The following is a 26,993-nucleotide window of genomic DNA, read 5'->3' on the forward strand; positions in this document are numbered from 1 at the left end:
AGGCGCCTCTTTGTGTTCTTTTTCCCTAAACATAGAGCTTTGAAGTTGTGTTTTATGAATTGTGTATAATTTAACATTCAAGATTGCAAGTAGTATTGTCACCTAATACTGTGGAATTCAGGTAGTATTTTGAGAATCAGCCTACCTACACCCTACTGAAGAGCCAAGTAACTTCTCAGAATGGCCATGTTTGGATCAAAAAATAAAAGCGAAGGCTCTGCAAGCCAGTTATTCCTCCTTCCAAGCTAATGAGTTTCCTCTTTCCTGCTGGTTACGGTGTTTCAGCACCTGGCAAAGGAAGTGGTTTACTTTCACCATTATATGAAAGAAAGGAAGAGAGTTTCATTTCCCTCACTTCTCCCATCCCATCCCCTTCAGGAAGAACAAAGCTTCCTCTTTCTAGTTAAATTCACCAATGGGTAATAACCAGATACCTAGGCTCCAATACTTGTTAAGCAAAACCGAGCGTTTCCTGTCTGTTTTCCCTTTTGGTGTTATGAACATCCACCTTAAATGGAGTAGAATGGCATATTGTACTGTACATAGACTCAGCAGAAGCACCTAAGGAGCTTCTGCTCAGGAGCGCAGGTCCTCCCTTGTCAGTCATCACAGGTGGCTCGCTCTTTCCACTGACTCCCTCAGGTCTTTCTCTCCCAGTCCAGTGTCCTCCCTCCTCCTGGCCACACAGCTGATGCTTTGGCAAGTAGATGACTACGTATGTCACTAAGTTGCACTGGACTTCTTTCTCTTTGAAAGTGATGATTTTGCCCAATTAATCGTTATCAATTTGAATTACACGAGGAAGAGTCTACAGGCAAAAAGGATGAGAAAAAGTAGTCTGTGTGCCAACCGAGTTATAGTTAAATGTTTAGCAAGAATGACAAGTCCTGTGTCTATTTTGCCTATAATAGGAAGAGATTCCATGTGCTCCAAACTTTGCTGATGTTTATGTTCATGCTGTTACGTTCATGTTTAAGTCCATTCATATTCAACAGAGCTGTTATGTGCCTAGCTAAGAACTTTTGCTGAAAAGAGGTGAAAATATATTCGTAGGTAGGCATTTCTTTGTGTGCTTTGTTGATGAAAATAGATTTTCCCCTCTTTGACTTAAAAGTTGCTGTGATCCATGTGAACATTACTAGAGAAGATTGTTTATATTTTTTAATTAACTGCTGCTTTTTTTATTTCCTTGATCACATATTTTGGAGCAGTACATATATGCTGCTTATAACAGCACTTAGGAAGATCATTACTACATTTTCAGTTGTTTTGGCTTAACCTTTTATTATTGGGCATTGGAAAGGGAGATACGAAGAGGGGAAAGTGTTATTAGTAGTCTGTTTTTCTTGATTGGTCTCAGGAGAGGGCAAGTCAGAGGACACCTTGGCTAGACATGCAGAGCACTGTGGATTACTGTTCCATTTGGTTGAAGATGGCATCCCTGAAGAGCAAAAAAGTTTGAATATTCTGTAAAAGCTTCTAATCAGCCAGAATGAGGGGGTTTCTTCCTTATTTATTCATTAATTCAAATGTACCACTTTAAACTGCGGTTTTGTTCCATTTCATATTTTAAATGTGATTTCTCTACCTCTTCTGGACCTGGTTTTTAAGTTAATTTTGTGGGTAATTTTAATTGATTATGATTTAATTTATACATTATTATTTTCAGTGCAGAAATGACAGAGATTCACTGACCAAAAATATTGTAGATACAGGTTGTCTGTTGTTATCTGGTACCAGTCTAGAACATCAGAGTCAGCAAAACTGAAGGCTGGGGGAACATGCAATACGATACATGCTTGCCGGAGAATGGTCCTGTCCTGTCTTCCAACCAGAACAGGCAACATCAAAAGAAATGTGTCGAGTATGTTCTTCCTGCTATAGCTCAGCTATAATGAGTGGCAAGAGGGATCAGCTGGAGCAGTCACAGTGCTCTGATTACGATATGAAGGGATCTGGTCTGAATGTGCCTGAGCTCTTGTGCTGGACCCCTCTGTATGTTTGTGCATGCCGAATAAGCCAGGAGGCCACGTTTCAGCACTGTTTCGGGGGTTGCATCTGTAGTGCCACATACATTCCTGTCATAGTGCTTGCCTGCAGTAAAGTGGTAGGAGGCCATGCTTTGTGTTTTTAAGGATGGATATTTAAAAGTATAGCCATAGGACTGATGAAATAATGAAATTTATCTGACCTGCTTTCTGTGGAATAAGAAGGTTTGAATCTAGCTGGTTCCTATTGAGCGTTCTGCAAGATGAATGTATATTGTGGGCCAAATTTATTTTCTTCCAAAAATGCCAACACGCAAGAAGAAAGAAGACTCAAGAAACATGTTTTTGTTGCTTGATCCTCAGGTTGCCTCACTCTTGAACTAAGTAAGGTAACCGTGAGGTAACTCCATCCCCAGTGTCTTTGAAGGACCATATACTAGCTGTTACTTGTCAGAATTCTGCTCCGTCCTTTCCCCTTATCTGCTAGTGGAAAAGAGAGAGATGGGGCTAAGAGAGAGATGGGGCTAGGCGCCACTGAGTGTGTAATTATTGAAAATCCTTTTCTGTTGAAGAAATTCTCAGTTGACTTTCTGAGCCTTGAATATACGTCTTGAGGCAACATAAAGAAAGCAGAGCTAGAGTTCACAAGATGGGGGCTCACAAAGGACATAGATCACGTGCCCCGCTTTGTAAACAGTCCTCACAAAACACTAGTGTGTAGTAAGTCAGTATTAACCTTAAAAAAAAAAGATAATTGCAATAATTTCTAATATTGCCATCATTGCACTTGGTAAATTCTACAAGAATGGAAGCCAACTGCTTTTGAATCTTGTGATTGATTGAGAAACATCCTTAGATACTTAATATTTCTCCTATATTTTCATATCCCAAGCCACCCTATGGAGTTTCACATCTAGGCAAGAAATTATATATTTTACATCTACTCTGGAGTCATGTGTGTGCTTATCTTGCAGCCAATGTGTTTTAGTGGACTGTTTGACTAATTGATTCTGTTTAGGTAGCTGGCGATCCTAGTGGGAAGCTGCCTCTCAGCTGCTGGTGAATAAGTGAATTGCTTAGGAGGCTATATCCAGTTCTTAAGTTTAATATTCTGCAGGGTCTTGGGGAAGCATTATGTCTTAGACATTTGCTGTGTTCAGTATGATGCAAGACATAAAGACATAAGATAATTTAGGTTAAAATGGACCTCTGGAGATACCTGGTCCAGTCTGCTAGTCAAAATGTGACTAAATACAAAGTTAAATTGACATTAAAAAAAAAATAGGATGTGCTTAATATTTGCCTCTTTTAATCACTGGAAACCTTCTCTTACTGCTGTGTCCTCATTAAAAAGAGTAGACAACTAGATAATACCTTTTGCACAAAGAACTAGGGCTGAAAGCTTAAATTTTGACAAAACAGTGATGTTTGTGCTTTATTTTAAAAATATAGACAACTGCATTGAATATAGTTTTTAAAGAAAGTACCAGATCAGTTTCCTGGTAGAGCAATATTATTCCATTGATTAGAATGAGGTAGCTTTATATGTGCAAATGAAAGCTTTTTGATAGCCAAGAATGTGTCCTGTCTCCCCACCAAAAAAAATGGTTCTGGAATTATGGATGTAGATTCAAATGCTTTGGTGGTTTGATTCGATTGCAGGAATTCCTCCTGTTGCCAGGAGGTGGTAAAAACTGAGTTTGGTTCTTCATGTTACACTTTATGGAGTATTAAACCCTGCAGTGACAGAATCAGCTCCTAGTAGCAAAAGCAAATCCATAGGATTTGCCAGTAAATGGTATTGAGGTATGTACTGATGATTAATACTATTTCTAATGCTTTTACTGAATAAGGGCCAGAGAAATCCTAAAAGGCAAATAAAACCAGTATGTGCTACAAGTAGCAGTAAGAAGGTGATTGAAATCAGTTTTCTGCAGCATTTAACAAACAAATCAGACATTTGTATCCGGATGTGTGAACTAGGAACAAATAGTTTCTGTTGTAACACTTTATTTTCCTTCCCCATCTTATTAGTATAATGTTAGTCCAATTCAAATGCCATTGGACAATGCTGAATAAAAAAATTGAAGAATGGGAGCTCAAAATGATATGAAAAGAGAATGAATGAATTAGTGTTTCTCACGGAACAAATTAGCGTTTCATGAACCTGTGTCTATTATTACATTTATTATAATTGTGGAACTTTATTTGGTAGTCTAATGAAACCAAATTAAGTGGCTACCAGGGAGTGAACGTGCATAAGAATACATTGATGTTATTGAGAGCACATTAGTCCTCCTGAATCCTAAAGAATTTCATTTGGAATTCCATTAGGTGAAAAAGAAAAAACTATGGAAGAATAAAAAATTGTTAAATTGTATGATCTTAGGATGAAAAATGGTAGTTCTGTTTCTTGAGAAAGTATAGTTTGTTTTCTACAAAATATGTGTTATCAACTGTAATACATATACTGAGATTGTCCCTATTTCTGTCCCTACATAATTTGTCTTCTTTTACCGGAGTCATCTCAAAAATGGACTTAGTCTTTTTTGGATCAAATAATGAGTATAACATAGCATCTACAACTTCACTCACTGCCAGTGTACACAGCATATGTAATGAAATCTTCAATACTTGCTTATCATATAACTTAAGAAACAGTCTAACAGGATTTTAAACTTCCTGAGAAATTGTTATGGTTTGTTATTTCTATTTCTTAATTAAACTTAGCAGTGTATGGAAGCGCTCCCTAGTCAGGTCCAACCTTAGCAGGTAACATCCCTGTGCAAGTTGTAACCTTAGGAAGTCCCATGGGCCTTTTTCCCATTTCTGTTGTTTTCTTTCAGGAGCACAATACAATGCAAAATTAACAGTTACCGTTAAAAATAAGTGGGGGAAATACGCATGATATCAAAAAAAGCCTGTGTAAAGCTGTGGAATATCCTGCTATGCACAGTGAAGATATCAAGACTTGTGCTATTTAAAACCAAAGCCAATGTCAGGGTCGGTCGCTTGGAGCCAGCCTTTTCCTTAGGCAGGTGACCATGCTCCCAGCTTGTCACCCACTGCCGAGCCCTTGCTGGCTGCCTCCTTTGCCTGGCTCAGCAGCCCATTTCATCTCCGAGGCAGCACTGCAGAAGATAGCGATGGCTCTGAAGTCATGGTAGCATTAAGGCAGCGGGGCAGGGGGCAGTTGGGCAGTTGGGTGGGTCTGGAAGGTGGTGGGATGCTGTGAGAACGAAGCAGTGCTCCTGCTGCATCCATGCTGCCGCTTCAGAGCCCTGAACATGAGCTGTGCTTTGCTTCACTTCACCACCCGCTGCTTCGGCTAAGCTGGCGTGAACCAGTGGTGGTGCTGCTGTCCAAGAGCTGCATTAGGTGGTCAGATATTGGAGGTCCTTTCTATCTTTTTTGCTTCTTTTTTAATCTGACCCTGCTCTGTCCCGAGCATGCTCAGCACTCACTGACTCCTTCCATGAGAGCTGGGGTCACTTAACACTTTGATAATTATGTTCTTTTGTCATGAGGCAGAAGACTAATTCTATCTGAATTGGGACTGCCAGGCTGTTCTGGTTGATTGTGTCACTAACATCCTGGAATGCCATGCTGCCTAGTATAACTGTCCTTAACCAATAACCCAGGCATTGCAATACAACGCATCATGAAAATGTAATTAATCTGCGATGACAGTGGAAGTGTAACTGTAGTTACTGCTAGGATTAGCCTTAAATTGTTGTATCATCACAAGCAAACATCTTTAAATTTAGAAATTGGTTCAGAGTGGAGGAATTACATTAAAATTATGTGTACAATCTGAGATGACATAGAGCCATATTAATCCCCTGGTTTTTTTCGTGCACAAATTTATTTAAATAGTTTCTATTTCTTTTTTCCACTGGGATCTGATGTTACTCGCTCAGAATTAAGGAGCATTTATAAAGGGACTATTTGTCTGGGTGTTTCTTTTACAGTATTTCTACTAGCATCTTAATTTCTTTGGTAGGCTTATCTACCAGAGTTATGAAGGCTAGAAAACATAGGTGAAAAGTCATCACTGTTTTGAAAAGATCCTTACTGATTACTAATTCCTGTAGCCTTTATTTTTCCTGTCTTGATCTGAAATTTTAGCTACTTCATTTTCCATGTTCCCCAGCATCCCATCTACCTCTGTAGCCTGTCATATTTCTCAGCAAACAGATGAGAAAACTTTACTTTTTTCACCCTAATGAGAATTATTTTAAATTTCCCATGACCATTTTCACATTCTTGGACTAAGAGCAACTGTGCAATGAGATACAGTGAAGTGAACGAGGAAGATGGTATGATAACAAAACCTTAAATAATTCTGTGGCAACTGGGATAGACATCCATACATTTATCTTCTGCTTCTTGGGGACTTTGTTTTCTTTTGTTTCTTATAGCAATGGCTCAGCTACATCAGAAGATCTTTTCTGGAAACTGGATGCTCTGCAGATGTTTGTTTTTGATCTTCACTGGCCAGAACCAGAATTTGCCCACCATTTAGAACAGAGACTTAAACTCATGGCCACTGACATGATAGAAGCCTGCGTTAAAAGGTACAGTTGAAATGATCAATTAAAAATTGGGAGAGATTTTAAAATTAATATAGGAACAGCCATACTGGTTCGCAGAGGTACTTCTGTACCAGAATCCTGTCATAGAATTCAGGGCAATTGTAAGGAGATCATGACTGGTGTGTATTTCCCAGCATCTGGCAGTCAGCAATTTGGAAACATCTAGTAAACACCAAGCAGAATTTCTACAGATGTTGTGAATAGACCATTGGAAGTGAATAAACCAAATCTCTTTTCTATGCCATATCTGTGGCAAATATTAACAAATCTCAGAATTCTGCTAGAAGAAATCCTTTTCCTTTTTATACATTTCCCTTCACTACTATATTATTCCTTACGTTCAGTTAATAACACTACTTGTCATCAGAGTACTGTCTCTAAGAAATATATTACAAACTAAAGAGTATACAGCATTTCTGCATTTACATGATAAACAAGAAAAGGCTATCTGTAAGTCATCTAACTGAAACTAGATTTTATATTGCCAAGCTTCTGGAAATTGTAGAAAACAATGCTGTTGTTCTTTTCTTGAGCTGTATCTTATAATTATAGTTTAAATTAAGTATAGGTGATCTAAGAAGGTCTCTGCCATAGCTTTCAGTACATATCATTGAGTTTAGAAGAAGTATCTGTATACTAGAAAATGGCAGGGATCTCCTATGAGGTGGTTCAGAAGCCATGATCCCACATACAGAGAAAGCTTAGTCTGGACACATAAAAATCCTATATATAGATTTTTATCTATATATAAAAAATATATAGAAGAATGGGGAAAAAATAAAGGTTGTAGGCAATTTAATAGTGTCAATCATAAAATATACAAAATTGATAAGGAAGGCTAAAGAAACAGAGAATCTTTAACATCCAATAAGGTTAAATCTGATGACACGGTATTTTATTATTTTCTGTTAAGTAGGAACAATGAGAACCTCAGGCTTAGTATATGAACCTGTTGCTAGAGCTACAGTGATGAAATCATGGTAAAAAAGTAGAAGCATTTCACAAACTATTCTATTTGATTTTGGAAGGCTGATGATACAGTGAATGGAATAAAAGTTTTAAGTTCTGTAACAAAGGAAGATATGAGAATATTTACTAGAATTGAAATCATGTATCTGTTCTAAAGAATTTGGCAGAGGAGCTCGGTCAACTACAAATATCTTAACAAACTTAGAAAAATGGTGACATCTCAAAGGACTGGAAGACTATCAGCATAATCTCAATCTGAAAAAAATGTAAAAGGAGTAGCACTGAGATGCAGTAATATATTGATTATATTGATCTTGAGCCTGAAAAAAATGAAAAATTCTTTACACTAGGACTTTTATCAACAGGACTAAAATACAAAGATGTATATAATTAGTACTAGTTAAAATAATTTATTGAAAAATTAATCTTTTCAAATTCATCTTATGTCTTTTTAAAAGATTATTACAGATTAATGTGGGAAAGGCAATTGTGTCAATACAAATACTTGCATTTCTCCTAGGCAATAAATCTAATGCCATGTGTTGTCATTATCTAAAAAATTTGCACCATACAGATTTGGCTGTGTGGATTTTAATGGCATAAACGAAATAGGCTAAAAATGGCTCATTGCCAGGATCACAACCAGAAGCTGAGAACAGAATTATTAACACAGAGTCATTAAAAAAGAATTCCTTATGGATCGGGTTTTGGTCTGTGATACCAATCCTGACATCTTTGCTGCTTTCTTTTGCAGCGAATAAGATGCTGGTGGCAATAAATGAAGGTTTAATTAATATTACAGAATCATCCTAGTGTCAACACATAAAATGTATTAATATTTTAGAGTGAATACATAATATACTGGCATGAATACACTAGGTATGTTTAGTGTGGTCAAAGATACCATGTGTCAGGTAACAAAACAAGTAAATTGTATCCATAGAACGGATTGTATTAGACAATAGAAACTTGGAAAAGAATGATGGAACTGTTCTATTATAACTGTTATTCTGATACTAATATGATCTATAAGACTTTCCAATAGGATGCTTCTGTTCCCATCTTCTTAAAATATTGTGTCAGCTTCTGTTATCCATATTTAAAAATAAGGGTGAAAATAAAAAATTACTTTTATATTTACGTCTTCTGAACTATTATAATTTATTTCAGTGACATTGCTCCTTATTTACACTGGTGTGAGAAAAAAATTAGGGGTTTTGTATTATGTATCTCCTGATACATCTTACTTTTTAATGTAAATATTAATACTTGCTTAATGATAGACTCCTTGTCTTTAATAAAATTCTCTTTTCTGTTAAATCCAGAAGAGGATTTTTTTATTTATATTTCTAGAAACAATTATTTGATGTGATGAGCTGTATTTTAACATAGAAGAGCTGAAAATTATGAGGTATTTTCATTGTTTTAAATTGTTCTTAGTCATCATACAAGGAAGCATATTGTTAGCTACTAGGCAAGAGAATAATGCTTTTATTATTCAACTGAATTAGCTGGAGCAGTGCAGAACCTTGAGATTACCACCAGTGCAATTGTTTATGGAATGAGCGGATATTCTGCACTTAAAGAATTGTATTTGTAAGATGTTCTCGCATGCATGTACATTGTTAAGCCAACATGTTTAATAAGGTTTATACATTTTTACACTGGTTGTTCAGAATTATCAGAGAAATTCATATTATGAATTGTGTTTTAATAAACAGAACAAGAATTGCATTTGAACTCAAGCTGCAAAAGACAAACAAATCAACGGACTTGCGTATCCCTTCATCTCTGTGCACAATGTTTAATGTCTTAGTTGATGCCAAAAAACAGACAGCTAAACTCTGCATACTGGATGGGGGGCAAGAGGTAAGTGAAATGCTGTATGTTTAATTCCTATGATCAGTTAATCTGAATCATCTCACACTGCAGACAGTAGATTAATTTCAAACTAGCTGAAATGTGTCACATAGTGTTTGTACAGGGGTATGTAGACTGCTCCTCAGAAGCATCATGCAAGGCACAGTCCCTCATCTTCCATCAGAGAAGACACAGAGTGCTTCTGTAATTTATTTGCTGTGACCTGTGAGTCTGTTGAACATTCAGAGGATTTCTTGACTCGCAGCCCCTCTTGGAATTTTTCCTAGGTTGCAGAAGAGAAATAGCCCACTTCAGGACTCTTGTGATAGTAAAATAGAGACAAAACATTGTCCTTTGCAGCCATGTTTTAAATGAGTAAGGTTAGGTTTCAAATGGCTCATATACCCAGCATTCATGTCTATGTACATGCTGAAAACAGAGGAAAGAAAGAACCAGGTAATTTAATGGGATTTTTTTATTTGGTCTCCAAGACAGGGACCATTTTGTCAGGACTGTAGATACTCCACAGTGGAGCACTGCTGTGCTTTTGAAGGATATGTAGACTTCACTGACCACTGTCCTTCCCATGTTGTCATTCTCAGCAGGAATAATCTGTGAAGTGAAAAGGGCATACTACATAGATGGGTGAGACTACCAGTGTAAAATTAAAACTGGTCTTGCTGTGCTAACGCGTTAGCAGTGTAACTTTGTTGGATTTGGTTTTGGAGAGAGTGAAACCATTTGACAGAATTTGGCAACAAAATATGTCTGCTTTGGGCAATTTCATGTTTACATTATTTGGTCATATTGTTTCTGTTGATTTTTCCGTTTCTTACTGTGCTTTCATTTTATTGACTCATCTTTTTTAAGTTAGCATATTCAATGTAATTGTTTTCTTTTTTTCCCACCCCCCAATTCGATGAGACATTCATCATTTTCCTGTTCTACCCTGTCATCTTTATTTTTCCTTTTGGTTTTCCGTGACATGAACCAGTTTGCTAGTCAATGGGTAAGTGTCTTTTCATTGTTTTTTAACTTATATTTTTTCTTTTATTATTAACAGCTACTTTTTATTTTAAATGGGAATGTTTCTTTTCATGTTGTTAGCATAGCCCTCAGAATTCTTTTATAGCCTGACCTTGCTACACAGTGATCATCAGCTTCTCAGTTCTTCTTTCCTTATTCATCCTCTAAGGTGGTTTCCAATGAATTCTTCACTCTTCTGTTTTTCAAACCCAGTATCCTGTCTTACCCGGTCACTAAGTATTGGACTCTTACACTTCGCAATGAGGCAAAAGAGCAACAAACAATTTGTTTCAGGCTCATCAAAAGTAAACTACAACTTCCAGTGCTGCCTGAGGCTGATGCTGCCATTTCGTCTTCTACTTAGTGTCCAAGCAGTAACCTGCAAACAGACACGTGTACCCTTCTCTGGGGACAGGGAATACCAGTACCTCCACAGAGACCTGCAGATTGTTTAGCCTCATCTCCACAGTTGCACCATTCCTCTCTCCTGCTCTGGATGATGCCTTCTGCACTGTCAGCCAGTCCCTCAGAGCCAAAGTGCAGCATTTGCAGCTAACCTTGTGGACTGCAGACCCTCACCAGATTCTGTTCTGAAATCTTCCCATTTTCTAGATTTTCAAGGCCCATCATACACTCTTCACAACATCAAAACAGAAATACAGTCCTTGTTCCCTACTAGGTCTGACCATGACCCCAGATTATTCCAATGCTTCTTTTCAGTGCAAGAGTTTGATAATTTAGCATACCTGTGATTAAATACATACTTCTTTCAAAGTCCCCAAATGAATCTTCATCTCAATTCATCTAATAAACCTGAAGGAATCTCAAAAAAATCACATATCAGAAATTATCAGATAATATGGAAACTTCCTTCTTTCTCATAAACTTTGAATTCTTGTCTCAGTTTCTTCTGTTCCCAAGGGGGGTTTGGAAGCTTAAGAAAACTGGGCTTTTCAGTTGTTTCTAGCTGATATGGTTGTTTGAAATGCTTCAGCATTTGTTGGGTGAGATAGTTCTGGAACCTGCCCATCTGTCAAAGAAGGCAGGAAATCATCTCATAACATAAACAGTTGCATCTCTGGCTGCTCTATAGCAGCTCTGGCATTTCCAGTTACTCCTACTTAGCCACTTGGTCTTGAAACCTTTTCCATTCATCCTCCATCTTCATTTCAGTTTCAAACATAGTCTTTTCTGCCAGTCAGGAAAAGCATTCCATAAGACCTCAGTTAGCATTTGTTAATAGTCCTGTTTCTTCGCCTAAAACTCAACACTGAATATCCATCTGACAATTTCTAGGACTTACTTTGCAAGTGATGGAAAGTGGTATTTAACGAGATGGTTAGACTCAAATTTCTCCATGAATACAGCATGCTCTTTTCATTCCTTATACAGAGCTATGAGCAGCTGCATACCTTGGTCAAGGACAGATGTGGAAGTTTTCATCCTGTGTTGTCAGATAGGAGGGAATTCTTATTTATCATGTAATTAGGGCATTCTGGTCATGGTTACCAATAATAGCACCTTGAGTTTAGAGTTTAAACCTGATTGAATCTGCAGGTTTTCCCACGTTACTTCATGCATTGTTCACCATTCTCCAAAATGTCTTCCAGTTAAGTCTGCTCTCATAAAGAGTTACCAACTCTGCCGCTGAGGTGGGCTCCCCTACTTTGCCTTCTGGATATCATCTCAAAGCCCAAGAGAAGCACAGCATAATTTGGCTACAGACACAAGCACTATATTGTGTTTAAGGAGAGCTTAGCTGGCTGGATGCCTTCTGCACTGGTTGGCAGTTGCCTTAGGAGGATTTGAGAAGCAGGGGCAGGGGAGAATCACCTTATCTCATACTAACTGTTGGTGCCTGCAGCCTGCTCCATGGACAACCAGCATGGCAATTCATGGAGTGCAGGGGAAGAATGCAGCAAGACAGCTAAGTAACATACCAGTTGCTGCTATTTCTCTAAACAGTTGCCTGCCCAGCTTCTTAGTTTCCGTGTATGTAATCTTAGGTAGTTGTACAGTGAGCAGTATCCCACTTCCTTCCTTCCTGAACAAGTGCTACTCCTTTACAGTCCGTGGATCCCAAGTCAAAAGAATAGCAGCAGTAAGGGAAACCTTTTCTGTCACACAACATTCAATCCAGAGATTTTTTGGCCTTTTTTATTTGTGTTGACCTATTACTTTATGATCTACATGCTGCAATATTTTTGCAACATTCACCTTTTTGAGTACAATAGGTAAGGATCACACAGGAAATATTGCTGGAGGCAAGAATCAAATAGAAAATATTTCTGGGGCCACTTAGGTTGACAAATCTTTAGATCCAAGCAGGACCTTAGATTTGAGTCACAGCTTATTTGTTTTGTGTAACTGGGTAGCATGAACAGAGTAAATGCCATTGGTTCATACTGTTGAGTACTTCTTAGTGAAACATGTATAGAAGCTGTTTTAGTTGTTTCAGAATTCCAGTTTCCCAGTACCCAATCATGCCTATAAAAGAGGAGAGATATACTTTTCAATTTGGGGAAAAATGAGTGACATGCCATTTCAGTGGAATGTGCCACAGCCAGTGCCATGTACATCTAGGAAAATTTAGGGAAAAGTGGGCTTTAATTCGATGAACGTTGTTTCTGAAGATATTTTGATTGATACAATTCAAAGAGGAGATTCATTTAACTGCATAAGTACTAGGGGATTATAGCCAATTTAATAGTAAAATTGCAGGGGCAATTTAATATGCATGTAATATTGTAATATGTCAGCAGTAGCAGTTTCTGTTCAGATGATCATATGCAATTTATTTTCACAGCCATCCAACCTTAAAACAAACAAAGGAAAGCTAGCTTGAAAATCTTTTAAACAAAACCAAAATACCTAAGTAATTAAAAAAGCCACCTCCAATGCTGGGTCACGGGGGGGTAGAATAGAAAGAAAATTTAATATATTGTAGAACTGAGCAAGTCACAGTTTTCAGCTCATCACCGCAGGATTTAGGAACGAACTCCTCTGTTCCCCAAGTGTCAAAAGGCACTAAAATACTTTGTCTCTTTCCATATCCTGGTAGGAGCAGAGAGCCACATTTGGAAGACCAGCCAGATTGTCCGGAAAAGACAGTCCTGTTCGGTTACATTCTATCACCCACTTTGCCACTAAGCATAGTTTTCTTCCGTGACCTCCTACAGCTGCAGCTGTATTTCATATTTTCCTAGGAGTTGCTCTGGGGCAGCTGGAAAGGCAGAGCCACGTTCTCCATTACCCCCTTCAGGGGATTTGGGGTGATGCTGAAAGTCTCCATAATGTATATCCAAATAACTTAGTGGTGGAGCTGACTTGTCTAGATTCAGACTCCATGTGGACTGTGGTCACATCAGCCAGCAGAGGAATGTAAAGGCACAACTATCCATAAATGTGTTTGGAAAAGGGGTGAGGATTTGTTTGCTGTCACCAAGGAAGTTTGGCAGAAGTAGGAAAAGCTGAAGTCCTACAGGTGGTGGATTCAGGATCGTGCATACAGCCTTGTCAGCTCGTATGATTTTATCATTAATTATACAGTATTTGCCTTCTTCTTAAAGCCTGTCTTCTGGAGTCAAATAATCTTTCACGAGGATATGAAGTTTCGTTTTGTCAGGGGTGGCTGTTCTGGTGGAAGCTGGCGTTAGGGAGGAGTGAGTCAAAAAACTTATGATCTCATGGTTTGCAAAATAAATCTTGAAAATAATTCAAGTTAAAAAAGATCAAAAATTATTTCTAAATGTCATAATTTTGGAAGCTTGTTGTGATTTGTGAATAATTTTATTTACTTCTTGTTCTTCTTGGTCACACGGTGAACTTACTCATTATATTCCGTTCCTACAAAATTATACTTACCTTCTGGCGAGGAAAAAAAAACCAAGAAAAAAAAAAAAGCAAAAATATAGGAACTGATCTTAGAATATGCATAGATCCATTAATTTAATGTGCTGCGGAAGTTAAGTTGCAGACACTTTATGGGAGGGACAACTGTGATTTTCCATGGATCACAGAAATATGTATAGTTTTGACATGCATCTGGGGGAGAATAATAATGTTTTCAGAGAGCAAGAAACCATTGCCTTCTGAAGACTGTGTAAGCAACAGATGTCACAGGCAGTTTGGGGTGATTTAAGCCCTTAGCAGATCAAGAGAATGTTATATTGTTCAAGACATTAATGCAGTTAGAATAACATATATCTGAAATTGTGGAAAGTTCTTTGATGTATTTCTGATATGCTCTTTCACTGTTCCAGGATGTTTGCTGCTGTTCATCTCAGATGTGTATTCACGTTTTCCAAGCGTTCTTAAACTTTAAAAGAAATTCAAACCAAAAATTAACACGCTTGATGTTGGTACCCTGTGGCGGATACATATGTGTGGGCAAACACATCTCACAGTCTTATTCTCTCTTAGTTTAAATGCAGGTTCAGTAAGTGTGCTGTTTAGAAAATCATTCCTAAATATATTAAGCAAATCAAATTTAATGTTATAGTTTGTATGGCAACTTGGAGACAGATGAAAAATTGCCTTTAAAAACTTAGAACTCTGAAAACTATTCAGCTTGCAGCTGCTAAGTTAGGCTAATGTTTATACTGACCTCAGTACTTTTACTCCGAGCATTAAGCTGTTAGCTGCTCCAAGTAGCCTTGAACTGTGAAGACAGGGTTAGTCTTTACAAGTCACATTTTCTGTGAAGTGGCTATTGGGGACAATCTTTGCTGTCAGATAAATGTTTCTAAAGGAAGAATTACTGTTTAAATTGATGTGCCTCCTTGACAGAATGGGATCCCTAGTTCCTGTTAATTTCAGGAGGGAGCTCTGTAGTATTATCTAAAAAGTCTTTCAGATTTATTTTAAAAGCATTTACTTAAAGCCACCTTCTTTTATGAAGAAGCAAAAGAAAAAGGGTATGGAGAATGAAGTCTGGTTTATTATGCCTTTTATGGCCTATTAATTTGTTACCATCTATTCTGCTTTGTTGATGAAATTTTAATTTTGCCCTTGCTTGAGCATATTGTAAGATTTGTATAAACTGCAGCTCACTGTGCTAACAGAAAGGCTCTTTTAGGATGAACAATTGGAGCTCATTTTATTTCTAGAGGACATTTAAAATAACTTATGAATGAGAGTTGTCAGACATGAAATGCTGTATTAATTAAATCTTATTCTAGTCTTTTTGCTTCTCCAGCTAAACCAACCCTTTAGAAAAAAAATACGTGGCCACCTTAATTATATAGGAGAAGACAAAAAGTATCCTTCACATTCCTTCGCCTGAATAAGAATAAGAACTCAATTCATCTAAATAATAACCCCATTAGCTGCTTAACTCAACAGTGTACATGGGAAAATTTTCAACACAGAATGTAAGAAAGTGTTGATTGGGTGGATCGTTTTCAAGGGTTTGTTCTGCTGATGTTCAAAATGATAATTTTAAGTAAATCTGATCTGGTGGGGTTATCAGCTTTGTGCCATTTATGACTTATGACAAAAGTGTGTGTTCGTATACATGCTAATTCTTCTTTATCTTTTGAAATACAGCAACAATACCATTCAAAGATAGATGACTTGATTGAAGAAACTGTTAAGGAAATTATTTCACTTCTTGTTTCAAAGGTAAACTGCTTTAGTTTTAGATTTATAATAAACAAAATATATCTCTAATTCTTGAACTTCTGAAATGTCTTTAAATATCACACAGTTTTGCTACAAACAGAGAGTTGGGGCGCGGGGACAACACCATGGTTTTTAGATTATAGTCGTGCAAATAATATTGAGTTTACAAAATTATATTTTATAACCCATTAGGTAAACAATTTCTGTGCAACCTGCTGATCAGATAAGTTTGTCTTCTGTATTTCTGTTATAGATAAGAACTGATAGCAGCTAGTGGAACCGGTAGGACTTGATTATGTCAATATTTTCTTAAGTAACAGCATGGGGGGGGGGGCGGTGTTTAATTTTTCACATGAAAACTTTCTTGCAATCACTAAGTAGTATTTAATTTTTTTATTTAGAGATGGACAACATCCAGACTGTCAGTCTGACACTTTAATGAGATTTTGTTCCACAAACCATTTAATTTAAAAATAGTTTATATGATGTTATTTCTTGAAATTTACCTCATGAGTTTTTATATTTTAAAAGAAAATATATTTTGACATGATATAGGGACTTGGAGAATAAGTGAAGAAAATGTAAACAATGCCTTGTGTTACTGTAGCACCTCTACTCCAGTAAGTGTCTTTGAAGTTCTTGATATAAAAGAAAAGCTATCACTTCCTAAGTTTGAAGGATACAGCAAATAAAGTCAGAAAAGAGTAAAATTTTAAGAGGTTTTGTTATCTATGCATTGGAAACTACCCAGAAATACCTGATTTTCCAAGTAGGAGGTATAAGCCATACATTTACAATTTGTGAGTTAGTGACAAAAAATAAGACTCTGTCATATTTTCATCATGCCTCGGTTTTCACTGGTCACAGTTTTCTGGCAGGGGCTGGGGGGAACGGGAATCTCCTTTCAGATTGACACCCACCAGCATGCACAGGAGTTGAAGAGGAAGGCTTTGTAGAATCACTGTTGAAGTTTAAGCAAAATGTGTCCACTTACTGGTAAATGTGTAGAAACCACACATTTTTTGTCTGAATGAAGTTTTGATGTAAGCATAACTACAAGTGGTTCATGTCTACAGGTCTGAGTTTTATGTGCTGCCTGCCATCACTCCGAAGTAACCTGTGAAATTATGTTTATAGTGTTATTGAAGAGGAAGAGGAAGAAGGGGCAATTTAATCAAAGCAACTCACGCTATTAAAAGTTTAACCTTTTAATTATTTTTTTTTATATCTGAGATTATAGAAAGAGGAAGAAAACAGTCATATTCCTCCTGGATATATGTATAAGAAATTCTAGAGACAGCTGCTGTCAATACAAAGGGGTTTGCACTATTAGTTATCATCTATACTGTTACCAGAGGTTAAAATCTCAGAATAGGAAGCAAATATTCTGTGTCATTGGCTGTTCATTAGAAGCTTAAGCAGTCTCTCCTCATTTGAGATGTGAAATGTCAACGACATACTGATTGCTCCTGTTTCAAGGCAGAAAGCCTCTGAGGTTACAGAGGAAGGCTGATGTTTCGCTCTTGGTTTTGGTGAGGAAAACTGCACATCTGTGTGCATGATATCCATGTGTGTTCATTTTTTTCACCTATATATTTTTTTTCAGTATTTTTTAGCCTTTGCTTCTGTATTATTTCCTTTGTGTTCCAGTGGAATAAGTATTTTAATCATTGTTTTTCGCTACATCATCTATGAAAATGAAGAGTACTTTCACTTCAGTGAGGCTTTACTTGATAGAGACTATACCGTGCATTTTATATGCAAGACTTACCAAGCTAAAGCATTTAACAAATCACAGGAACAGCACAAAACAGTGAAACAAAGCACGCTGTGTCTCAGGATAACCAATTCAGAGAATGTGAGGTATATGCAGAAACGCTTTTAGACCTTCACATGTCCATATGCTCAGATCTCAGAAAACAAGTTTCCAGCTTCATAACTAAGCCGTTTGTCTAAATGGACATCCTTGACACTGCAAGGTTTCGCTGTCTGTTCTTTTGTGTCCCACTTGTCCTAGAGCTGTTTGTTGGCACTGTGGACACCATGTTGTTTGTGAGATCAGTCCTTTCCATAGTGGATCTTTGCACAATAAGATTGAACACCCTTCTGCAGAAAGAATCCTTGCCAGTCAGATAAAATGAGTTGAAGTATGAACATCATCTCACAGGCGTGCAACAGCAAAGCAGAAAGCTAGTATTTGGTGTAATGATGGGACTGTAATTATACTGTGCATGCGGTGAAGAACTGCCACTCTCGTGATGTGGTATTATTCCTTGATGGGCACCTACGTACTGGTGTCTTAATTAATCACTGTAAATATGACAGGTTAGATTGATAAATGACAAATGTAGGTTTGCACTCGCTCCTGCTCCTTGAACTGTTAAGAGCAGGGCTTATTGTAAAGTGATGATCTCAGTTCCTCTGGAGGTGACACTGTTGTGACACTGTTACAGTGCCCATTAACAGCATGCCAGATGGAATTTTGTTCTGTCCTCACACTCATAAAATGATACTTGTGGTTGTGGGAATGGCTGTATTGGGAGCAAGGGATGACTTTTAAAACAATCTTATAAACTGGAAAGCAATTCATATGTGTAAAATAAATGTGCACGAATGCAATGGCTGATATATTTTATGTTATATGCCATTAATTACTTGAGCAACATATTATCATAGAGGGACATGAGGAGATTTGTTTGCTTTAAGGCTAATTTGGGGGAGTTTAAACATGTACACTATAATTAATGCAATTAATAGGGGGTTTTTTTGGTCAGAAATAAATTTTGACGAAAACATCTTTTGATGCCACTTGCTGAGGAGTCACACTACTCAGAGAATCACAGGTGGAAGTGTGGGGGAGAGGAACCACGCCATACCAGAGATTTGGGGCATACATTTTCTTGTCCCTTCTTGGCCATGTAGAGGCAGTTCAACAGCATGTGCTGTTGACTGAAAACTCTAGCGCGGTTACGCTGTTGGGTGAAATCAGAGCTGGGTTTCTATTCAGTAGCAAAGATAAAAGAAATATAATATTGAGATCACTACCTGTAATAATTGTACTGCATTATCTTTGAATGTAATCTTCAAAACTGTGGTCCTAGAAAATAATGTGTGTTTTCTACCCAAAATACATGCTGGGTACACACACCTATATTTAAATACATGTTCTAGAGTCAGCAAAGTGGCACTGGGTAGCAGGCCCGCCTCAGGAGAATTTTTGGTTTGAGTTTCTATTTCTGCAGTGGTTCAATGATTTCCATCCGTTTAATTGATAGGCGAAGCTGCAAAAAGAATGTTGTCCTTGATTTCAGCACTTTGTGAGATGAAGAAAGTGATCAAATTTACAGTTTGCATTGCCCTGCTGAACAATAAAGCATGAGGAAGAAAAACTCACATTCTTATTCCCAATATTTACTTTTCATATTGTGCATTTAGATTTTCCTCTGTGCTTTTCCTCCAGGTTGTTTCGGTGTTAGAAGGTGTGCTGTCTAAATTGTCAAGATACGATGAAGGCACTTTTTTCTCATCATTAGTTTCATTCACTGTAAGTGTTTGGATTCACGATGGTTCTGTCCTTTCTGTGCATAATTCTGAAATTGTGCATAATCTGTAGTAATAAGCACTCACTGTGTGTTGTTTTAACTTTCTAAAGGTGAAAGCAGCTGCAAAATATGTTGACGTTCCTGTAAGTACAACTCTTTTAATTTATTTTTTCTAGTGTTCATAATAATTCAAAAAATAGGGGCTTTGTTAGCTCACGTTTTTCACTGTTGACATTTTGCTTTCTTACAGAGATTCATTATAGCTTTGCACAGGGCATTTGAACAGCCACTACAACCCTCAGAGGGAATTTCATTTCCCTCGGGCAACAAGTAACGCTCAAAGCAAAGTTTAGAAAGGTTATTCTCAGTGCACTTTTTCAGTTGTGGAAGACTGAGGATTGTAACTTAGATACTCTTTTGTAGGAATCTTTCCATCCTTCGGCTAAATTGTTCACATGTGCAGCATAAGCAACAAGTGAAAGCATCGTACCTAAATATCCGTTATTTGTAGCTTTCTTACTTCAGGACCCAATACTGCTTATTGAATCCCTTGCTTGCTAAATCTCTATTTGATTTACCATTTCTTATGCAATGTTTGTGTGGTAGAAATAAAAACTAAAAAGAGTAGCTGTTGCAGCTCTTTCATACATAAAAGCAAAATTCAGCTATTAGAATATTATTATTATTAGAGTGTCTTAGTAGAATATCTTTTCTTTTAAAAAGCAAGGAAGAAGTTATCAAATACTGTCATTATCACTGCCAAATATTCTTTGTTCTCTCACAAGTCTGTGTCCTCATCCCTTTTTAATATGATTCTAAATCTTATTTTCCAAGCATAGCAAAAAAATTACTAAAATTATTATGTTAATGACCTTACAAAAAATAAAGTTCCAAATACAGAAGAACACCTGGCATGCTAGACTGTATGGTGGCCAGAAATCCTTTCAGCACGTCTATACTTTAAAATATAATACTTGCAAGCATAAATTAATTGGTTTTTTAATTCATGCATACTAAATAAAAGAAAAAATCTGTTTCTGGAATTTGGTATTTTGCTGTCTTTATATTTGCTTTATTCATAAGATAACAAGTTGTAACATTTCCATTCAGATGATGTTTTCAGAATTTTTTTCTTATTTGATTACATGTGGACTTTTTGTTGAATTGTATAAATACTATTTTGTTTTATAAAAATGAAAAAATGTAGGCTTAATCTTGCATTCAAAGGAATAATCTCATATCAAATCCAGTTAATGTAGAATACCTCTTGTTAACACGTTTTGCTGTTGAGCTGCCCCAAAAGGTCCTTGGTGAGGCACTTAATACTCAAAAACTGAAGAAAAAACTCATGAACAAACTAGAAATTCATTGACTTCTTTCATTACATAGAATATCTATGAGAGGGAGATGTCAAAGTCTTTTACCATTGGCCTGAATACATTGACATTGAAGTTCACAGTAAAGATGAGGCTGAAAAATACCTTTGCCACAGGCTGAGGGGAATATTGTGAGTCAGGTCACACAGGGATGCACTGCTCCAGAGAGGGGAAGGCAGAGCGGGGAGGTGGTTGCTTGGAGCCCCATTGCCTTTCTCACATTCACTGCAAGGTATTGCTTGGCCTGAAGAGATGACCAGATTATAGACAGACTGTCAGGATCCTTGCATTTTTACAGCCCTTTCCTTTTCAGCTATCTCACGCACCTTTCCCACAGCCCACGATGTGAACTGGACTATATACTACAGTTGTAAACCACAGGTGTAAGCTGGGCTTCAGGGAGGCGGTGGATCTGACCAAGCAATCATCTTCCACATTCTGGAGGGCATTTTACCTGGGATGAAGGAGTTTGATAGGCTGGAGTTTGGTTTTAGTTCTTCAGATTCTATTCAGATTTTCTTGTTGTAAAGATGCAGTTGAGGCCAAGAAGAGCTGTTACTGTCAATACTGACAGTGAGGGTCCAGTCTGAATAGGGTCGAAATTCAGCAGTTGTGGAAGTTACAAATTGCAACTGCAAAAGGAGGCTATAAGCCATCACGTTACAAGGTCATCTCCCGGGCTCACAGCTGAAGTGAGAAGTGGAGAGGGGGGCAGCAAAGGGTGGGGAATTTACACTGAGCTCTTCTTGGTCGTGTGAAGGTAACCTAGCAAGCCTGCACTGACGCTAACTAAACGCCTCATGTGGCTGCATTTTAAACTAATAGAGTTTAAAACCTCTCCTTGTCCCTCCTTATCATAGAGCTGCATATATGAAAATGACTTAAGGGTGACCACAGTAGGCACTTTCTTTTGATGTAGTTGCAAATATGTGCAGAATTGCACTTTGTCAGATAACTGCACTCTTGCCCCTGTGCCCCGCTTCCATTAGAGGATCTTAGTGGGTGACCTTAGCGCTGTCCTTGGGGTCCCTGAAACACAGCTGTTGATCACTTGGTGGATCTGGTGGAGAAAGGCAGGGGTGGGGGTTGGGGAAATGCAGGCAAAAGGCTTTTGGGGGTTTTCCGAGTGTGTGAATTCAACAGTTTTTGATCTTTGATTACCAACGAGGCTCAATATTTGGCAAAGAGGGAAAAATATGCTGGTTTCTAGTGAAATAAGAAGAAATAAACTAGACAAAAGAGATATTAGAAGAAAATGAAGGTACTACTGAGCAGAATGTTTTAGAAAGAGGATGAGAGGTAAAGGGGATACAAAAGTTAAAAAGTAAATAAATATTGAAATAATAAAGAAATCAAAAAGGAGGAGGATGTTATCGGATGATCCTTGGTCATTTTGAGGAACAGGTTAGTTTTATTAATACCAAGAGGGGATTTAGACATTAAGTAGTTGGGCACGAAGGTACACACTCCCCAGAAGGCATCCATCGACTTCTCGAGGCAAGGTGGGAAATGTTGACACAGACTTGCAGTGCATTTGGCATTTGTAAAAATGTTGCTATTTAATAACTCCATCCAAAAAAAAAATCATCCTTTTTTTTAACCTGTTTAAGAGAACATCCAACATTAGGCTCCATTTTTCAGAATGCCCTTTATCAAGCGGGATGTATGCAGTCACAAGGAGCTCTCACTCCTTTCCCCAGCCATTTTGCATAGGACTACATGGACACAGCCTATGTTTTGGCAATTGAAACACCAACGGAAATACTAGGAACAGTACAAAATAACCCAGACTAAGAAGAGTAACAACAATGATGGCTTATGATTTCCTTAAAATAATAATACAAAAATCTAGTTGCTATTACACTCATTTTGTTGGTAATTGTCACAGTATGCTAGGCTCTGAAGAAAGAAATTGTGGCTGCTGTGCCTGTGAAAGAAACCAAATGTTCAGAGGAAAATAACACAAACATTACAAATATAAGCAGTGCATTAAGGATGCAGTTTGTTCTCGTGTTAATGCAGTTTTGATACTTAGGAATGCCGGAGCTGATTTAAGTTACTTTTTTAAAAAAAAAAAACAAACAACTCACCCAAATCCACTATAACTCTGTTAGTTTCTCTTAAAGCTTGAGCAATCCTTAGGAGATGTAGAAGTCCAACCTGTCTATTTTTTTCTTTTTTTTTTTTAATATTCTGTTCACAAAGCCAGTTAATTAATGAGAACAGGGAAAGAACGCAGTAGAACTGAGGGCAAAAAATGTATATTGTTAATCTCAAATTATTATTATTCCTCAATCATGTGGATAATTTCATTGTGTTCAGTTTCTCATCATTTAATTCAGTTTTGCACACAAATAATTGTGTCTGTAGCTGGTCATTTCTACAAACATTTGCCTCATTTACAAATATAACCAAAGCAATTACTCATATAAATTGAGCATCCAGTTACATGCATATGTATATACTGCTTTTTGTTCAGAAAGGTATGTTTAAATCCCTTTGTAGGAGCCAGTAATCTATGCCAGTCATTTAGGGGGCACAGAAGGAACCTAATCCTCCCTCACTTCATGTAGGCCACCTGTCATACCAAGTGCAGAGAGGCCGTTTGAAGGACCCAGGGCTGACAGCAGTGCACAGCGCGCACAATGCCAGGCCTCTTGCTCCACTCTTGCCTTTATGCGGGGATCAAAGGTATGAAAAGGGGCCTCACACATGTGCCAGTATTTGACTTACGGGGGTCCTGTAGAGGCCAGAGCAGGAGCTCTGCCTCCTACCAGGCAGATACACATTGGGACCTTCCAGATACCTCCGTTTCCAAATATCACACTTGTACTGCGTGGCCTCTTTTAGCTGGTTTTAAGAAGCAAATTACTTTTTCTGGGAAATCTATTTATTCAGGTGTGACCATACTGTGCCATTCATTTTTAAGCAGGATTTACTTGGAGACCTCTGTTTAAAGAGCATGGAGCAGTCATTATCCTCATGCTCAGGGCTTCTCCTGCCTTGCTCAGGGCTTCTCCTGCCTTCCTCCACCACAACGTCCTCCTCCTCCTCCTCCTCCTCCTCTGTATACCCGAACCTGGGAAGTGGCCCTTCTGTTTTCAGATCCGTAAAAACAAGCTATTGCAGAATTGGAAGGAAAGCCCTGCATCATCTCTTTTAAGTCAGGAGTACTTTTGAGATACCTCTTAAATGGAGATCAGAAGGATGGCTGCTAATCAGCAGGAAAGTTAAAATAACATAGTAGAACATAATTATTTTGGGGAAAAAAAAGTATTTTAATACCTGGTTTTGTCATAGGAACTGTAGCATTTTGAAGAACTTTTCACACTACAGAATTAAGATCCTGGTGCAGATGCACACCTGTGTTGCCCCATGAATGCAATGAAACTACACATATATGAAAAAATGTTTGTGTAAATGCTTGCAGAATCACAGCTTAAGTTCTGCATGACAGTTCTCAAAATACAGACATTTAGTCTTTGCCACGGTTGCTTTTTCTTGTACAAGAAAATGTATTCAAGGCAGGGAAATGTATTGTATTTTTTCATTTAAGCAAAATATTATTTTTCATAACCATGTGAGAGTAAAATGTTACCTTTATAATAGTCTGATTATACAAATGATGCATCTTCCTCCCTGGCTTATGTATTTTGATTTGTAAGAAATGAAGGGAGCGAGGATCTTGTCATGAGTACAAGTAGGTTTTATTCGAAAAATATTTTTATGATATTTTAATTCTGTCATTTCAAAGCCCAAGTGATGAGCCTTGCAGTATTTAGAGGAGAAATTTCAGCCAGTGAAGTTTTCCAATGCACTCTTTCATTTGGTAGTGGACACTGAATAAGGAGCTCCTGTGTTTCTCACAATAGCCCCCTCCAGCTCATCACTCCTTTTCATTTCATTGTTACATCCATGCTGTAGTTAAAATGTCTCCCTCCAGGATGCAAGGGAGAGGAAGGGGGTGGAGAGGAGAGCAAAAACAAAATGGGATGAAGTTTGTTTTTATATAGTTAAGAGTCTAACATCTGTTCTCATCTTTGAAACTTCAATGCTTTAACAGGATAGAACTTGGTAAAACTAGATTTTTTTTGTTGGCAATACCAAGAATACGGGTTTGTTTAATACTTTCTGATGCTAAGAAATGTTCTGTGACAAATGCCAAAGTGAGAATAAGCATAACCCAAGTATTTAGAAATGTACATTGTTTTTATCAATATTTGAAACAAACTTGCAAAAAGCTGTGCAGAAATTTGGGTGTACCTCTTCTGTAGGAAAAGCCTAATATTAGTGGCAATATTAAGCTTGTTGCAAATCTTTTAGCAGCAAAACATCTGAATGCTGGAAATCAAGGCAATGCAGCATTACTTTTGACTAGGTGCTTCAGGCAGATTTTGCCGGTGGGAGCAATGTGTGTCAGTCCTAATACAGCTCCTACATCATCTTGGAAACTGGAATAATGTATTTTAAAATTTGCTTCCTTGTTCAATAGACAGTAGGGTAGAGTTTTCCTGTTTAAAGGGGGAAAGTTAAGCTGTTTCTTCTTTATCTGAACTTGTTGCTATGAAAAAGCGCCTGTCGATCTGGACCCACCTACCAGTGAATTGTAAAAGAAACAACCTGCACCTGTGGGATTAGGTGCAGCAGCAGGAAGTAAGAGCACTTGCAGTATATAATTAAAAAGGATTCCCCCCACCCCCAGCCCCCACCCCAGCATGTTCATCTTGCCAGGTTAACTAGTGATTAACCCTAAAAAAGAATGTGCTGAAGCCTACACCCTTGTTTAAACTCATTCACTTGCCAGTGTATTCAGTTACTTGTGTAACCAGCGACAAAGTAACCCTATTTACAACTCTTCATTTCCTGGTATTTTATTTGATGTCTTTGTGTTTTCAGTTTCTCCATTCATCTCTTTGTTTGGTTCTCTTTCATTTCCAGATAGGCAAAACATCTTGTCTGCCGTTCTGAATAAAACAAACCTACAAAAACTTTTTATCTATCATAAAAAACCCCACTTTTTTTCTTGGGGAATTTTTCAGACAGAATACCTTTTATTACACCTATCTGGATAAATATACCAGGTTAAATTCTTCTCCCAAAAATGTGAAAATAACTCTCTCCCATTAACTTCAGCAGAGGTTCTCCCAGAGATTCAGAGGAGCAGAATTTTTTATATTGGGTATAGATGTGGAGACTGAGTTGCTTAAATCTGTCTGATATCAGTAGTGAAATGCCCCCCTGTGACAGTTGCTTAAAATATGTCTCAGATTCTATTTGTCCTTTAAGGCACATCCAATTGCTTAACTGTTGTTTGTTCTTTTATTCTGCATTAACCTGTTTTGGGGTTTTTTTTCTGAAGTTTAATAATCCATAATACAGCAGTAGAGGATCATGTAATCGGAGCCTCCCATCTAATACATAATCCCTGTTAAAAAGAGTTAAAACATTAAATATATAGCACTAAGCTTGTTTTGATGCTTATAATAGCTTTCTTTCCTTCTTTCACATGTTTAGAGAAAACAAATAAATTCAATACGTTCAATACGGGGAGATAATGAAGTATTTGATATACTGTTGGTTCATTCAATGTTTAATGTGTGTTTTGCCCACCATGAGCAAAGATGGTTAACTTGCAATGATTTTGGTGAGGTTTCAAAACAGGGAGTCATACTATTGGAGTACTGATAATCTTGCTTACCCAGACACATTTCTGCTGTAGGCAGACACTGTTTAAAAGGAAAATTAATTTTTTTCCACAGCAATTTCAAAGATAATTATCCTGCACACATTAAAGAAGGATGACATGTTTTAAAGAACTGTAATTCTAATTGGTAAATGTCACCAGCTGTTGCAGTTACTCTTACTTGTGTATATTCTTTTAATGATTCCACTCCTGTGCCACAAGCTACATGAAAATATATTCACTAGGTGTGAAATTCCCATATGTCACAGCTTCAAGACTAGGTAAACATCTCAAAGATAAGGGGAGAGTTAATGCTGGTGGGAAATATTATT

General features: G+C 37.5%; 1 protein-coding gene across 2 annotated transcripts in view; it reads left to right on the top strand.

Moving 5' to 3' along the window:
- CADPS2 (calcium dependent secretion activator 2) overlaps nucleotides 1–26,993 on the top strand; it is a 323,409-nt gene that overhangs the window by 270,574 nt on the left and 25,842 nt on the right. For both annotated transcript variants that reach the window (XM_056341052.1, XM_056341051.1), the window contains 6 exons: nucleotides 6,410–6,565; nucleotides 9,274–9,421; nucleotides 10,407–10,421; nucleotides 15,986–16,060; nucleotides 19,521–19,604; nucleotides 19,713–19,745. In XM_056341052.1, the coding sequence (XP_056197027.1) occupies nucleotides 6,410–6,565; nucleotides 9,274–9,421; nucleotides 10,407–10,421; nucleotides 15,986–16,060; nucleotides 19,521–19,604; nucleotides 19,713–19,745 (511 nt within the window). The remainder of the gene's footprint in view (nucleotides 1–6,409; nucleotides 6,566–9,273; nucleotides 9,422–10,406; nucleotides 10,422–15,985; nucleotides 16,061–19,520; nucleotides 19,605–19,712; nucleotides 19,746–26,993) is intronic.

The sequence above is a fragment of the Falco biarmicus genome, chromosome 5, assembly GCF_023638135.1.
Source record: "Falco biarmicus isolate bFalBia1 chromosome 5, bFalBia1.pri, whole genome shotgun sequence".
NCBI lineage: Eukaryota > Metazoa > Chordata > Aves > Falconiformes > Falconidae > Falco > Falco biarmicus.